General features: G+C 38.9%; 2 protein-coding genes across 4 annotated transcripts in view; one reads left to right on the forward strand and one right to left on the reverse strand.

The window, feature by feature from the left end:
* The window catches only part of ENTPD1 (ectonucleoside triphosphate diphosphohydrolase 1), a 94,065-nt gene extending 90,266 nt beyond the window's left edge, over positions 1–3,799 (forward strand). For both annotated transcript variants that reach the window (XM_032312278.1, XM_032312277.1), the window contains exon 10: positions 1,430–3,799. In XM_032312278.1, the coding sequence (XP_032168169.1) occupies positions 1,430–1,636 (207 nt within the window). In that variant the 3' untranslated portion in view covers positions 1,637–3,799. The remainder of the gene's footprint in view (positions 1–1,429) is intronic.
* Positions 3,800–12,610: 8,811 nt separating this feature from the next.
* LOC116573219 overlaps positions 12,611–16,982 on the reverse strand; it is a 46,553-nt gene continuing 42,181 nt past the window's right edge. The window contains exons 8-9 of one of the 2 annotated variants that reach the window (XM_032313169.1): positions 16,699–16,800; positions 12,611–14,330 (exon numbers count right to left, since the gene is read on the reverse strand). In XM_032313169.1, coding sequence (XP_032169060.1) covers positions 13,352–14,330; positions 16,699–16,800 — 1,081 coding nt within the window. In that variant the 3' untranslated portion in view covers positions 12,611–13,351. Of the gene's footprint in view, positions 14,334–16,698; positions 16,801–16,982 lie in introns of both variants that reach the window. The other variant, XM_032313168.1, reaches the window with a different exon arrangement.

Raw genomic sequence — 16,982 nt, forward strand, 5'->3', positions numbered from 1 at the left:
CCGGGGTGTAGCAGCCTAAAGGATGCTATTTTCATTACACTCATGTAGATATTGACCTTACTAATTCAAATGCTCATCTTTCCCTCCTAGTCTTCTTTAATTTCATCACAATTTTTTTTGTCTGTCTGAAGGATATGTCTGTGTCAAATTTGTGAGTGATTTGTATTCTTTGGACTTCAGTGAATGATCTAGTATTTCTAAACCATAGGCGGTAACTCCTCTAACTCTGGAAACTTCCTTGATACATGCCGTCAGACAAGGTTCCTGAGCCCCATAAAGGGAAGCGGACCCATCACAAATTGTTAGTTCCCAGTACTGATTGGTAAAGGTTTAGGGGAGAGGAGCATTTCTACACAGAAACTGGTCGGAACATAAACTGGCACAACCTTTGGGGAGACTGTTGTGGCAATATGTGCTAAAAGCCTTAGAATATGCATGTCATTTTATCCAATCACTTCATTTCTAGGATCTATAAATAATTGGATAAAGTGAGTAAAAATAAACCTAGAAGGCAGTTCATGTCAGTGATGATCCCTAGAGACATGAGATGATGTTTAGAAAGGTATTGTTAGGTGAAGAAGTCTACATATAACTTAATTCCATGTTTTGTAAGGCAAAAGACATGCACAGAGAAGCCTGGAAGCATGTGTCATAAAAAGATAATAGCAGCGACTTCTGAGTGGTGAAATATAGCTGGTTTTTATTTTGCTTTTTAGGATTATCTGTATGTCCTAATTTTCCTACCTTGACCATGTACAACTCATGTAATAAAAACATTTTCAAAATTATTTATTATTCACAGACTATCTACACTCCAGTATGTTTGGAGGTGACTGGAAAATACTCCTAGGAAGATGGCAGGGCCAGAGCATGTCTTAACATTTAGGAAAAATCCCTTCTGAACATGTGGACAGTATTCCAACTTCCATAAAGTAACACTGACTTGCTGGGATTATTTCCCGGTCTTCCTTCACTAAGGACGTCACAAAGACGTCCTAGTTACTTAAGGATGAGATTCCTGGGTGATGTAGATGTAAGAGACCAGCGACAATCATTATTGTCTTATCCTTTGCCTGCTTTCTGTCACCATCCTGCCTTCCACACCCTTCCCTGTGCATTCACTTAAGAGGAATGCAAATCTCTAAAGGTTGTTTGAAGTAAGTTCTTCTAGGCAGAGGCACTAGACAGTTATTCATCAAATTTCCCTGAATTTCAGGAATAGAGCAGTGAGACTCCAAACTCTCCTTCATCACTTGCTCAGGCTCCATTTTCCCCACAAACATATTCCCAACTTAGAATGTAAAAGTAATCCAGCTAGAGAACTGAATGTGGTGCTCTCCACTTCCTGATGCTGTGTTATGGATGGGATTGTATGAAAGCTCATTTCATCTTCAAACAAGAAACAACAGCCTATCCCCACTGTTTGCAGATCCAGAGCAGCAATGTCGGGTGGACTCTGGGCTACATGCTGAACCTGACCAACATGATTCCAGCTGAGCAGCCATTGTCCGCACCTCTGACCCACTCCACCTATGTCTTCCTCATGGTTCTCTTCTCCCTGATCCTGGTTGCAGTGGTCATCATAGGCGTGTTTATCTTTCACAAGCCTTCATACTTCTGGAAAGACACGGTATAGCAGGAGCAGCTGAAACCTGCTGGCTGAAGTGAGAAAAAAACTTGCCCAAGGAGCACCTTCCTCCACAGTGGTGTACAAGGTCATCCTTCCTTGCTCACCAAGGCCAGTCTTGACCAGCACGAAGCTTCCTTGGCTTTTGCTGAAGCCTTTCCATGGAAGGTATTCACCACCTTCTGCCTCAAGGACTACCCAGAAGACATCGTCTCTTTTGTGATTTCTTCCCAACTCCACTTTCTCTTTTGTACCCTGTGCTTGTATGGGTCTTAAAGACCTGTTACCTTTCATGATCTCTGCTTTATAAAAAACAAACAAACAAACAAACCCAATCATGACTTTGTCCCGAAGAACTCAAAAGAGTCCTGAGTCCTGGGCTGGTAAGCTGCACCGGCCAAGAGAAGATCTCAGGAACTCGTTCAGTTGTTCTGATACAGACCCTTTCTTTCTCCTGTTGCCCATTTATGAAGAATGCCATACAATGCCTTTGGAGAGGGCAGACACCCATCTCATTCCCATCCTGCTGTTTGCACAGGAGAATTTTCTAGAGTAGACAAATATGTGCCAGGGCCAAAGAGTCTTGCAAGAGAATTTATGTGCTTATATCATTAATATGATATTCCAATCCAAAACAGCGTTGTGGATGAGTTATATATTCTTCAGTGATGCCAAAATTCTATGGAGTGGGACCCCCCAGACCAGAGATTTTTTAAAAAGCTGATGTAACATCTAAGCATTCAGCTATCAGGGCATACTACATGGTAGGTATACACATCAGGAAGAAAAATACAATTACAATGAAGAGTTTGGAAAATACATCCTTCAGTGCATCTACTGGGGTTTTATTTTTATTGTAGTAATACATATAAGGTCCACCATTTTAATGTGTACAGTTCAGCAGCATTTCGCACATTTGCATTGTTGTGCAACCATCACCACTAATTCCAGAATATTTTCTCCATCAAGAAATTAGCTGGAGACAAGGCCATCCCTGGGTAGGTTCAAACCACAAACTTTACAGTTGACAGCCAAATAAGCTCATCAGTTGTACCACAAAGATGCCCATTGAGTTTTAAAAGCCATGCCATATCTTTTTGTCCCAGGGTTTAATGTAGTGAGAAAGCTACAACACGCCTTTATTCTGTCATGATATTTGCTCATCAAAGTATGCCAGGAACCAAATCTGAAAGTGTGGTTGCTACCCCTGTCACACAAGTATGGGCTCTATTTACTTATTCCATGAGCTATTTTGTGGGAGAAGCAGCAGCTATGGACCTTGTCACAGAAACATGAAGAGACCCTGTACTTGCTTCCTTTAATGACTGCTGTGAGCAGGTGGAGTGGTGATGTGTTACTCTGAAGTTGTCCCAAGCTCCCCATCTCTGGATTTGGGGACTGACTGCTGAACTAATGCAGGGTGGGGCTGGGGTGAGGAAGGAAAAGCTTTCCTACAAACTGGAAGCCAAATGTCCTTATATCTCTTATAACCACGTCATTTTTTTTACTACAAGCTTACAAACTGTGGATGCGAAGTTTTTCTTTTCTGCCACTCACAATTGAACTTGCACTTGGATTAAGAAGGAGAAGCCAAGTTTGAATATTTTAAACCTTTCTACTAGTGCTAGTGGTTATATTGTTAAACTTAGTATTTATTGAGCATTTGTTATGTCCCATGCTCTGTGCTCAAGTGCATTACATTCATTTTCTCCCTTAATCCTTACAACAGTCTGAAGGAACCTACTACCACTCCCACTTTATTGAACCAGAAACTGAGGCTCAGAGAGGTTAAGTCACTTGCCCAAGTGGCTGACCTAAAAGCCTGCAATGCACTTAACCATTATTTTCTCTCGCAAATATACTAGACTGTCTCCTTGTAACTTCTAAACTCACACTTAACTCTGTATGAATATAGGGCTGACTGGCATGGGAGAGAGGGAAGTAGACAGACGACCTGTTCCCTGATGGACTTGTGACTTAATATTGCTTTAAGTCCACAAAGGCGGTCATGGCAACACTGATATCCTGTTCATGTACTATGCATGGTAACGTACATGGTGTATGATACTAATCAAGGATTCCCCATATTCCTGGCTTCTTAATTATAGTGCTTGCTCCCTGCACAGCAATTCTGCATCAAATAAAAATGAAAATAAAAAGTCATAAAATAGAGCCAGCAGCAGGTCCTTTCTTATGTCTACATATACAAAGCACTGTCACGCACATTCTCTATTCTGATTCTAAAAAACCCCATGGGGGTGTATAAGTACTATTTCCATTTTATAAATAAGGGTCATACAAACTAGCACATGGTACAGCAGATATGCAAATTCATGTCTTCTGACCCAAGTTTATTGTTTTGTCTTTTCTAAACACTGCCCATCAACAAGCTGGAATTAGAATTCACTAGTTTCCTTCAATAAATTGAAATATTTTCTTATTCCTTTTTTTTGTCTTACAGTCTGGGTCCAAGAAAAAAAAAATCCATTAAGGTATTTGGAGTCAAATTCCACTTGTTTTAAGTCTCAACTCATAGAGATCAGCTGGCACAACCTGATCTCATTTCCTTTGCAGGGAAACATGATTTTTTGGCAGGTTCAGGAATCTGCTTTGGGAAATTCTAGATGAGAAGGGCCAAATAAAATGGGTCACTGTCAATTGATTTCAATATTGAATTGGCCACTGGTTATAAATGATTACCATTCCTTCCTGGCCATTCACCTAAACTGGGCTCCACCATTCCTTAGAAGGTGGGAAATTTATTCTATGAACTCATAATGGGAAAACATCAGAAATGGTTACTTCTGTAAACAAAAAAATGAAGTTATGCAAGTGTGTGTGTGCATGTGTGTGTGTGTGAGAGAGAGAGAGAGAGGGAGAGAAATTTTCACCTTACCCAATTTTTAAATTAATAAGAAATATAAAATGCAAAATAGACATTTTTAAAAGTATACTTCATTCCGGGGTGCCTGAGTGGCTTAGTCAGTTAAGTTTCTGCCTTCGGCTCAGGTCTTGATTTCAGGGTCCTGGGATCAAGCCCCATGTCAGGCTCCCTGCTCATCGGGGAGTCTGCTTCTCCCTCTCCCTCTGCCCCTGCTCATGCTCGCTCGCTCTCTCGCTCACACTCTCTCAAATAAATAAAATCTTTAAAAAAAAAGTATACTTTGGGGCGCCTGGGTGGCTCAGGTGGGTAAGCCGCTGCCTTCGGCTCGGGTCATGGTCTCGGGGTCCTGGGATCGAGTCCCACATCAGGCTCTCTGCTCAGCGGGGGGCCTGCTTCCCTTCCTCTCTCTGTGATTTCTTCCCTTCCTCTCTCCTACTGTGATCTCTCTCTGTCAAATAAATAAATAAAATCTTTAAAAAAAAAAAGTATACTTCACTCTATTGTATCAGTCAACAAGTAAAAGAAGGTGCAATCAAACCACAGAGCTAACAAGAGTTTAAGAAAGTGACCATATCCAAGGTATTATCATTTCAACATGTAGTTCACATAAGAACTATTATTAGTATTTGTTTTTCATTTTAAGTTTTGAAAGCTGTTATATATATTGCAGTTACAGCACATCTTAATCAGCACTAGCTACATTTCAAGTGATGGGAGAACCATGTATAACTAGTCTACTGCACTGTGCCTAAAAATACATTCAAATCTAAAAAGATACAGGCAGTACTTTGTCTTTCTAGTGAGGGGAAACTTTAAAAAAAACAGCCATAGATACTGTAACATCTTGCTATTATTTGTTATATATGAAGTTAAAATATTCTTAGACATTGTTCTTCTTTAAGATTTCAGCTCAGAATTTCACTTTATTCCTCAGGTTTTGTTGCCTTCTTTGTGAAGGCAGAGATGACTGTTATTCAGGTCAAGACACCTGATGAATGACTTTTGGAAAATGTAATCTGGATTCAAAGATGATACAAGATAATTTTGATGATTATATTTCATAATCAAATTGTAAATTTGAATATTAAATATTAGTTTTTTAATAGCTCACAAAGATTACCATATTATTATATTAAAATTACTATCAAAATATATTATTATATATTGTCAGTTTGAAAGATGAGCTGAATTTCACCCAGACGGGTTTGATCCCTCTCTGGTTCCAATTCTAACAGTTGCTATCTTGTTAGAATAGGACAGTTGCTTATGGTTAGTTGTGCTCACTAACCATGTTTCTTTTCTGTTTGTGAGTTTTATCTTTCAAATTTATTACAACAACCTTAGAGTGGTAATAAACTCTAAGTTTAGTGGTAATAAACTCTAAGTGGTAAGCCAAAATCAACTTTGATTTTCATGTTCATGGATCTGCGTTAGCTGCGTGGCTCTCCTTCAGGCAATAGGTTTAGTTCAGGCCTCCTCCTGTATCTTGCATCTCTTTCAAAAAATGAATGGCAGGGACACCGGAGAGGAAGAGGGAACAGGATGCCTTTTACAGCCTTGGCTGGGACAGACCTCTGTAACTCTCGTCTACATCTTACTGACCCAAATAAGTCATATGACCAAGCCCAACAATTAGCAAGATGGAGAAACACTGGAGGAATGGCTATGGCGAAGGACCTGGATGACTCATTTAATACAGAAGAGGAGTGAAGCATTGGGCACAATGATTGAACCTACTACAGTGTCTCATTAACTAAAACATAAAGGGTGTTTTCTATCCATTACAGTCTACTTATTTTGCCAGAGAATATTCTTTATTTAAACTGTCATTACTTCCAAAATGTCATCAGTCTGCAACTTCTTTCCAGAGCCTTAATCAGGATGCTGTAGCAGCTCGCAAACTGGCCTCATATACTAAAAAAGGCTCTCTATTCTAGATTTCCTAAGAGAACATACATCTGTTTATTTTCTTTATTTTATGCATTTAGGACAATGTGTAGTTAACTACCCAAGTTTTTATTTTGTACAAGAATCTAATACAACTGAGTACATTTGGTTTTATCACAGGGAGAATGGGTTTTTTTAATAATGGGGAAAGGAGTATCTCCATGAACCTTCTCTAGAAAAGTGGCATTTAAGACTGTACAAGTGATAGAAGCATTGCGATACCTTTTGCATTTATCTATTTTAAAAGTCTAAATTTAAATTGGTGATACAGTGATGGCATACCCTCATCAGGACCTAGGTTAACTTTTTGTTTTTATATCCCTTTTTGAATGTATAGTGAATAGCAAAGCTCACCAGAGAACATGGATCAGTCAATGACAAATGAGATACGGTCACCTAAGAAACAGCATCACTCCTTATAATGAAGTTCTAAGAAAGGGGAGGCAACCCTGGGAGCTAGATGGGGAACAGTGTGTATTTAGAATGATCTAAACCAAACTCTATTTTTCCTCCTAAACCTGCCCCGCCTCCTGAATTGTATCGTAATTAATGCCTCAGTGCCACCACTATGTCAAGTAACTAGGACTTCATCAACATCACCTGCCCATTTTGCCTTTGCAACAGTTTTCATTTTGATTCCTCTTTCTAATCTTATTATCAGCCCAGTGAAGATCTGACACCAGGAATGGCAGCTGTGTCTCCAGTCTATTAATTCCAGAATAAGCTTTATAAAAAATAGTCTTTGGGGCATCTGGGTAGCTCCCAGTCTCTGAAACGTCCAACTCTTGATTTTGGCTCAGGTCATGATCTCAGGGTGTGGGATGGAGCCCCACATCAGGCTCCATGCTCAATGCAGAGTCTACTCATCTCTCTCCCTCTGCTCTTTCTTTCTCACTTTCTCTCTCAAATACATCTTAAAAAAAAAAAAAAAAAAGCTTTACCACATTGCTCCCTAACTAAAATTGCCAGTAGCTTTCCATTGCCTACAAAATAAGGTCAAACTCTCCAACAGACATTAAAGCTTTTTGGACCATGCCTGTGAGCTCTCTCTGGGCTTACATCCCACCCCACCCCTCTGATGTTACCTACACTCCAGACAGGGTAGACTGCTTCTTCACCCAACACTGTTCAGGTTATTTGCCCAACTTGAGCACCTTTGCCCCCACTCTACCTTCAAAGCTCAGCTGGAATGCCTGCAGTGAAGCCTTCTGGCAGTAGGTTTAGTTCAGGCCTCCTCCTGTATCTTGCATCTCTTACAAAAAATGAATGGCAGGGACACTAGAGAGGAAGAGGGAACAAGATGCCTCTTATAGCCTTGGCCAGGACAGGCCAAGTTCACATCTCCAAGTCAGAATAAACTGCTGCTTCCCTGTGCTACTGCAGCCCTTGGTTTAGGCCAGCATTAGACCTCAGACCTTTCTATTCAGCATCCAGCTTAAGCTCCTCAGAGAAAGGTAAGTGACTTACTTCTTTCTGAAAAGTTGGCCTCAGGGGTATTTTAGCAGGAACGGAGGTAACAGTCCTAGTTAACCTCTCTTTCCACTGCAGGAAAGCTGGTCCATACCACTACTTCTGGTTCAGTATTCTTATTTCATTATCTCTTAACATGACATGTATCTTCCTCCAGCGCTTCAGGGCCAGCTCAACTCCTGGTTCCTCAATGACACCTCCTTGCATTGCTTACATTGAATATTTCCTTCTTGGACCATGCATTTAGTTTCTGTATAGCTCACCACCCAGTGATTGATCACACATAATATTTAAGTAGAATTTTAAGGATCAGAATACACCTTAAAAAGTTATCCTTCATCAGAGCACCTGGGTGGCTCAGTTGGTTAAGCGTCTGCCTTCAGGTCAGATCATGATCTCAGGGTCCTGGGACTGAGCCCCACATTGGGCTCCCTGCTCAGTGGGGAGTCTGCTTCCTTCTCTCTCTACTCCTCCCTCCTCACTCTACTCGTGCTCTCTCTCTTGCTTATTCTCTCTCTTGCTTATTCTCTCTCAAATAAATAAATAAAATCTTTTAAAAAATGGTCATGTTTATCAAAATTTAATGTGTATATAACTCATCTAGGAATCTTGTTGAAATAGAAATTAATTCTAATTAATAAAAAATGACTCTGTAGGTCTGAGGTGAGGCTTAGGTTCTCCATTTCCAACAGGCTGCCTGGTAGTGCCAGTCAGGCCCACTTTGAGTATCAAAGACCTAGACTACTTTAGCATCCCTTGGAGTTCTTTCTACTGGCTCTCAGGTAAGTGGTCATCTTCCGCTGGACTGCCATACGTCACTTGGCAGCCTGTTCTAGTGGCCAGCTCAAGGGCAATTTTCAAAGCTTCCTCTTACTCTTCCACAACATTCCTCAAGGGTTTCTTTTTCAGTCAGTTTTCTGTGCCTCAGGAGATTTCTGTCTGCCTTTGGGGAGCCAGTGCCTAGCACTCAGTGAAGACCTGGTGTGCCTCAGAGGGATTTCTCCCTGCTCTTCTGCCAGTGTACTACCCTTGTGCTTTTGGTAGAAACCCAAGGGAAAACTGGTAAGTGATCCATAATGCAAGCCTACGTGGAAACTTTAAAAATTCTATAAAGCTCAGGTGGTTCCTTATTCCTGTCTACAATGGATTTTTCCTTCTCCTGTCACTACCAGTGATAAGAGAGTTATTGACTTAAAAATTTAGTTCTGATGGGTTTTTGAACTCTATAATTTTGTAGCTTAATCAGCTAGGTGGAAACTATAATCTCTTGCTGTATGCCCACAATAACTACTCATAAAAGGAATAAAAAAATCACAAAGAAATTAATTTTTATAAAGTTTGCAACCAGAAATGCAATTCATAAGCATATATAACTAAAAACAGAGCCTCAATAAATCAAATTTCCAGTTCTGAAAAAGCAGTAATTATATATATTCTACATTATAGTTTCTTTATATTTATAAGTACTCTTACAAAAAATTTGAAAGATATAGATGGCTAATTTTGTAGTAACATAGGTTACCTTTTGACATACAACTTATTTTATTATGAAATGATTTCTGGCCCAGTAATAATGCAAAGGGGACAAATACAGATAAGTGGTGGGCAGTTGTTAAAGTGAAATAGTCAGCACCAATTGCAGTTTTTTCTAATGGTAAGTCATAATGCTCCCTCTCCAGCTCTGCAATTGACAGGCATACTCTAATTATAATCAGTAGCTTAAAAATATGACCTTTTGTGCTGTTCCATATCTCTTGTATTTCTGCCTCCACAATAGTCAACTGAACCATCTTCTTGGAATACACATGAAGATGGGAGTTCCTGTGAAGAACATGCTGTCAGTCTGTTCTGTCTCCTGCCGTTAAATCCATGTGAAGAATGTATTCTTCGGTTATCTTCTGGATACACCAGTCTAATAATGTAACAGAAACAATTATTTTTAATTTTTTATTATTAGAGTTTTCAAACATAAACAAAAATAGGAAAATGGGCACCCATGTGCCCATTACAGAACATTCAACACTTGTCATCATTTTGCCAGTGTCGCAGAAGCAAGCGGTTAATTATCATCACAGAACAGGATTCAGACTTTATGGGGGGCATTGTGCTAGAAGAAGTGAGTATACCCTTTCACCAAGAGTCAAATGGTGAAGCGGGGAGGAGAATCCCTGCAGGATGCAACATGGTAAAAGTAAGAATGCATCTCCCATGAAAGGAGGTAGGGCCCTCTTTACCCTGCAGAGAGAATTAAGGACCATAGCAGCTATATTTGCCTGTTCCTTTTTATATTATGAAGTTAGATTAGCAGAATCATTTCAGTATAGCAGCAAATCAGTGGGTTATGTAGCTCATAGACAGTCTTTTTTAGAATATTTCTTTGACACTGAGAAGCTGAAGGCTAATGACTCACCTGTTTTAAATTGTAAGTTTTGCTTTTCATGTATGTTTCAGGTCTACAATTTAAAATTTCAAATCTTTCAATTAACCTCTACTAAAATATACATTTGTGGGATAATTCCAGTGTATTTTTAATGTAAATATTTGATAGTGTTTGTAAAGAATTCTTATTTCTAGGGCGCCTGGGTGGCTCAGTGGGTTAAGCCGCTGCCTTCGGCTCAGGTCATGATCTCGGGGTCCTGGGATCGAGTCCCGCATCGGGCTCTCTGCTTGGCAGGGAGCCTGCTTCCTCCTCTCTCTCTCTCTCTGCCTGCCTCTCTGCCTACTTGTGATCTCTCTCTGTCAAATAAATAAATAAAATCTTTAAAAAAAAAAAAAGAATTCTTATTTCTTTTCCTACAATAGTCCCTTCTCCAAGTTGTTAATATGCTGTTATACTTGGGCCTGTCAGTAATGGGTAAGTGGAAAGGAAGAGTCAGGTGAAATCCTGTCTTGGCTGTCATCTGCCCTTCTCCCCCTCAAACCAAGGTCTCTTTTGGTCTATCTCAATTTTTCCTTTAGGTCTCTCCATTTGGTCAGAATACCTTTGAGCCAAATTCATCCTGTCAATGGCTAAAGAAGTTAGTAAATTAAGAAAAGCTAGGTGATTTAAAACAAAAACTCCAATCTGATTTCTGTTGAGTAGTTTAATATAAATCAGTATGGAATATCTTTTTATACTGAAACTTCTATTCTTTCACATAGGATGCTTATAATCCTGACCCCAAATCTGGTACTGAGTGACAAGAACAAGAAAAAGAAAGTCAAACACGTCCTCTATTGAATACTGTAATCCTCCTAATCCAGAGCATCATCAGTAACAGAGAAGCCGTCCTAAGAGGAGTGAGAGATTTCTTTTTTTTTTTAAGATTTTATTTATTTATTTGACAGAGAGACAGAGATCACAAGTAGGCAGAGAGAGAAGAAGGGAAGCAGGCTCCCTGCTGAGCAGAAAGCCCAACGCCACCGGGCTGGATCATGACCAGAGCCGAAGGCAGAGGCTTTAACCCACTGAGCCACCCAGGCACCCTGGAGTGAGATTTCTATTGACCAATCTTGTCTTTTACCCTGTCCAACAGAAGACAATAATCATGGAATAGAGTGAAGTTATTACAAAGGAAATGAAACAAAGTTCTAGCTTAACTAGTATCAACTAGTAGCCACTGGTAATCCAGGTGAAGATGAACCGATTGGTTTTAGAATCCCCAAACCACAAGGGAGAAGTGACAGTCACTTTAAAGGCAGTGGCCAGGATCTGCCAAGGTGGTATAAACCCTGCATACGTGTGGATTCACGAAATGCTTGTTTTCTAACATGCTTACATGTCACTGGTAGCAATCAGGGATAGGATTGAAAAGGATGGTTTTGCGACTAAATCAGTATTTGCCTCTGACCACCTAGGCCCTGCGACGTAAAGAAAGTGAGGAAGGCAGGGAAGATGCTGGTAGGAAAGGTAGGAGAGAAAAAAAAGAAGTTTCTGGATAAAACCAGGACAGCCCATAGCCCACAGGTAAAATTCACCTCTCTCCAGGTACGTGTAGAATAATGTACAACTGGAGGAAACATTCTGAATTGAAAGGGAAGGCACATAGTGACTCCACTCTTCATCTCCTTTCTCAAACCTTCCCCTCTTCTATGGTCTTATTCTCTATCCCAGCACAGTGCTCTCTTTTCCTGGATTGTCTTTTTATTTCTATCCCTTTTCCTATCCTTTCTTATCACGTTCTTTCCCTTTCAGAAGGCAGGCCTCCTCTCTTCCTGCCTTGCGCTTCAGTTTCACTGCAGTCCCTGCTCTCCGGAAGACACTCCCAACTAACAGCACCGAGAGGTGATTACTGCATGGCAGAGAGAGGACTACTGGCGTGTGTGTATTAAAAAGTAATTTTTTTTTTACTGGGTGGCTCAGTGGGTTAAAGCCTCTGCCTTCAGCACAGGTCATGATCCTGGGTCCTGGGATCAAGCCCGGCATCAGGCTCTCTGCTCAGCAGGGAGCCTGCTTCCTCCTCTCTCTCTGCCTGCCTCTCCGCCTACTTGTGATCTCTGTCTAATAAATAAACAAAATCTTAAAAAAAAAAAAAGTAATCTGTAGCAAACAAACAAAGACAAACCAAAAAACAGACCAAAGAGATGGTTACCAGAAAGGCGGTGGGTGGGGGGCAGCGTGAAATCGGTGATGGGGATTAAAAAAACTAAACTTATCTTGATAAGCACTGAGTAATATACAGAATTGCTGAAGCACTTTATTGTATACCTGAAACTAATTTAACATTGTATGTTAACCATACTGGAATTAAAATGAAAGAAAAAATAATTTGTAGGACAACTAGAAGGAATTCAGTTGATCCCTGAACAACTGGAAGTTAGGGGTGCTGATCCCTGTGTAGTCAAAAATGCACATGTAACTTCTGACTCCCCTAAACTTAACTACAAACAGCCTGCTGTTTACCAGAAGCCTTACTGGTAACATAAACAGTTGACTAACATGTGGTCCTATGCTACATGTGTTATGTACCGTATTCTTACAATAAGCTAGAGAGAAGAAAATGTTATTCAAAAATCTTACAAGAAAATACATTTACAGTACTATACTGTAAAACATCCACATATAAGTGAACCCGCACAGTTTAAACCTTCTTGTTCAAGGATTGACTATATTTTTTAAAATCCTTATCTAAAAGCCACAGTATTTCTCTGAGAAATCTGTTTCTTGTTTTCTGTTTTATTTTTTACTACTAGCTTACAGTGAAAAGCTAAACCATTTAAATCTAATTTGTATATTTACTGCAATTGTAGGAAATAAAGGTAAATTTATAATTCACAGCATCAGAAATAAACCTTCATCACAAACTCAATCTATATAAGAATAAATCTGAATTTCAGCTTTGGGTGATAATTTATACCACTTTTATAAAAATACCTAATCTGAAAGAAGTCTGAGTGTTTTGTTGGAGTCAAGTACCATTTCTGACTGTGCAAAACAAAATGACTCACTTATCTAAATGCCAGTCAGGATTTATGTTATCAGGAAGTGGGGAGTCCCGAAAAGACCATGGTCTTTGTGAGGATGTTTCCTGTTCAAAATCCAAATCTTCCAAAAGAACCTGTTCTTGTGGATCATTACGTGGGTGGTTACAGGAAGATATATGCCATGGTTTTGTTTCAACGTTGAAATAAAAATTTCTTAAATGCCTTTGCATTTTAAACTTTGGAAAAGGTGGTAGTCTTTGTCCATGACCTCTATTAACATATTTTTTCAATGACATTTTCTCTGAGAAATCATTGTTGGAATGGTCATGTAGAGATCCTCGTGTGTGCTCTGATATGACATCGGTATATTCTAAATCTTCCAAATTCATTTCATCATGAAAATAGTTCTGGCAGAAGGGTTTTTTCCTTTGAAAACCACCACCCCTGTTGAGAAAATGAGAACTCTGTACAAGTAATTGGTCCTGAAAATCATCATGAAGTGGGTACTCATGGTGGTTATAGAAAGGCCGTCGTTTTTGTCCCCAGCTTCTGTTGATAAAACCATAATCTTTTGTTGGAAATTTTTCCCAACAGTTGCTATAGGCCTGATGATTCTGAATGGAATGTCTCTTTTGTCCATCAACTTTGCTAACAAAATCAAAATCATCTCCAGCATCTGGTTCATTGTAGTCACTGTGAGGCTGGGGATCACAAAATGGTCTCGGTCTGGTTCCATGTATCTTGTTATTGAAATCTGTTTCCTCTTGAGAGACATCATAACACTGGTGATTAGCAAAGAATGAACATCTTGGTCCTGGTCCTTTGTTACCCAAATCCCAATTTCTCAGATGTCTTTCTTCTGGCATGCTGTCACTACACCTGTGTTTATACAAATCCCCATGCCTCTGGAAACATCCATTGTTGACATAATCATAATCCTTTATCTGTACATCATTTCGAGGGTGCTGGTCATTAAGAAGCCTTGACCTTTTCCCAGTCCTGCTGGGGGGAAAACAGGCTATAAATACTAAGTATTTGAATAATAAAGGATAAATCTATGCCACTAGCAAAACCTCCCTTTGTTCAGCTCAAAGGACATAAATTTTTGTGATGTCCTCCAAACTGAATTGTGCCACATTTTCATTTTTCTCCTTTGTTTGTGCTTATGAGCCCCAAACTCTCTCCTGTAACTACTAACTTGTAGATTTCCAAACAAAAGTGTGTTGGTGTTAAACAGTAATTTTTTCCCCTAAAAACTAGACCACAACACATTTCACAACATTTTTTCATTTAGAGAAATGTCATAACCAGCTCAATTTTATCATAATCTATCTGATGGGTTAAAGAAGTAATCTTACAAATATGGCCGATGACACACTAGATTATTGTACCGACTTCATGTGGGAAGAAGTAAGAAAACATATATTAATTTTTATATAATTACTCCTAAGAACTACTAATGGAGCTTATAGTATAAAATAATTTGGTATAATTAATACATTTTGACTATTTCCAGTTTTTTAGTTTTATAAATAAGCTGCTATGAGCATTCATGTCATTTCTGTGTGAACAAGTTTTCAGTTCTCTGGGATAAATGCTCAAGGGTGCAAATGCTGGGTTGTATGCTAAATTCAATTTTAGTTTCATAAGGAACTGCCAAACTTCCATAACATAGAAAACACAACAATTTGAAAGGGTCAAGAAGAGGAACAGATAGCATTTAAAATAGAAATAAGTATTAAAAACCCAGGATGAGATACTATAATTGACTAAAAAGTTACAACTTTGTTTCCTAGCAACAAGAAAAGGAAAGTTTCATAAAAACAAAACACAACCTAAACAAAGATTAACAACGAAACACTTCAGTGTCTAAAAACAAAATTACTGGCACCAAATTCTGAGACTTTCACAAGGATTTTATTCACTGAAGATAAACAAATGCTTCCTTGGAATGGGGATACAGACATTATGTGCAGGAAGAGCCTGTGTCAGAGCAGACAGGCCCTGCCAGGGTAAACAGAAGAGCTCTGTACAGCTCTTCACATGGCTCATGCACATCCTGTGATGTTAACTAACGCCTACCCCAGTACCTGGCCCTGCTCAAGTCAGGACTCCTTCTAGGCAGGTAGGGCAGAGAGAAATAGTTGTACCACTCAGGTGGCAAAATGCTTCATGTTTTGGGGTGAGATCTGAAGCTGAGAAAAAGGAGGAGAACGGAAGACTACTGTCTAGTCCAGCTTGTATTAAATCAGTTCACAGTAGATCATCTCAATTTCTTGCTACATATTTCAGTTTAAAAATTCAAGTGCCAAGGGGCGCCTGGGTGGCTCAGTGGGTTAAGCCCCTGCCTTCAGCTCAGGTCATGGTCTCAGGGTCCTGGGATCCAGCCACGCATCATGCGCTCTTCTCAGCAGGGAGCCTGCTTCCATTTCTCTCTCTGCCTGCCTCTCTGCCCACTTGTGACCTCTCTTGCTCTCTCTCTGTCAAATAAATAAATAAAATTTAAAAAAAAAAAAATTCAAGTGCCAAATATTCCTCTTGATTTAAAATAGTATTGTGTATCCTGTGATTATAAAAAAAAAAATGCCAAGAGAAGAGTGTCATTTTTTGGAAAGATAGAGAAAAAATTGTTGTAAGAAAATTTAAATTCTCTCCTATCAATTTATAAATATATATATGTAAATAGAAGATATACATATATATCTATATATATATGTAAGTCAGAGGAAATTCTAGTAACATTTGATAACCTTAATCCACTTCCTGATATATTGGTAGAATAAATATAAATTATTACTTAGAATCATAGCATTTTAAATTTTGAAGGGATCACAGAGATTACCTAATTCAATATTTGCCAAATAGCTTGGAGAACATTAGTCTTCCATATCATGTTAATGCTAGTTCTGTCAGGGGGGAAAGCAGTTTTGTGCTTGAGTAAGTTATGGAAATGCTGGGTTCAACAAAATTTAATAAATTTCTCTACTTCAGAAATTTGAAGGGCTTCAAATAAGCTAGTGTTCATGGTGACATCAGCTTGCATTTCCAAAATTTATTTGACTTAACACTTTTTATTCCTGTAAAACTAATAAAACCTCATAAAATACTAGTTTCATATGTCCTTAAAATACAACTTAAGAAAGGCTAACTGATCTTGTCCAATGCTTTATGTTATACATTAAACAACACTGGCCTGAAAACGTTATGTCATTGGCTCTATATTACCTACAATTTAAAAGTGGCAGAATCAAGATTTGAATGCAGACTTCCTGATGCCCAATCCCATGGATTTTCTCCCCTACTCTATCATCATTAATATGTATCTAAACTATCATAAAATATTCATCTACAATTATGTTGCTTTTACCCATGGAAGTCTTCATTTGGGGACCAATCTCCAGATTCTTCCATAGAATTAGATGGGAGATTTGCATCTTCATCAGAATCCCAGACATCCATTCCAAGATTACTAGAGGAAAAATATCAATAAATTTTTAAAAATTCTATCAAAAATAAGATCATATGCTTTTAAACACATAAGCTGAGCAAAAAACAATGAAGAAAAAAAGCACAACTGCACACCACTTGCATCACAGAAAAATCTGTGGATATTTTGCCATTTTGCCTTAGTGAAAAGAATAAAACTTAAGA

This window comes from Mustela erminea, chromosome 14 (assembly GCF_009829155.1).
Source record: "Mustela erminea isolate mMusErm1 chromosome 14, mMusErm1.Pri, whole genome shotgun sequence".
Lineage (NCBI taxonomy): Eukaryota > Metazoa > Chordata > Mammalia > Carnivora > Mustelidae > Mustela > Mustela erminea.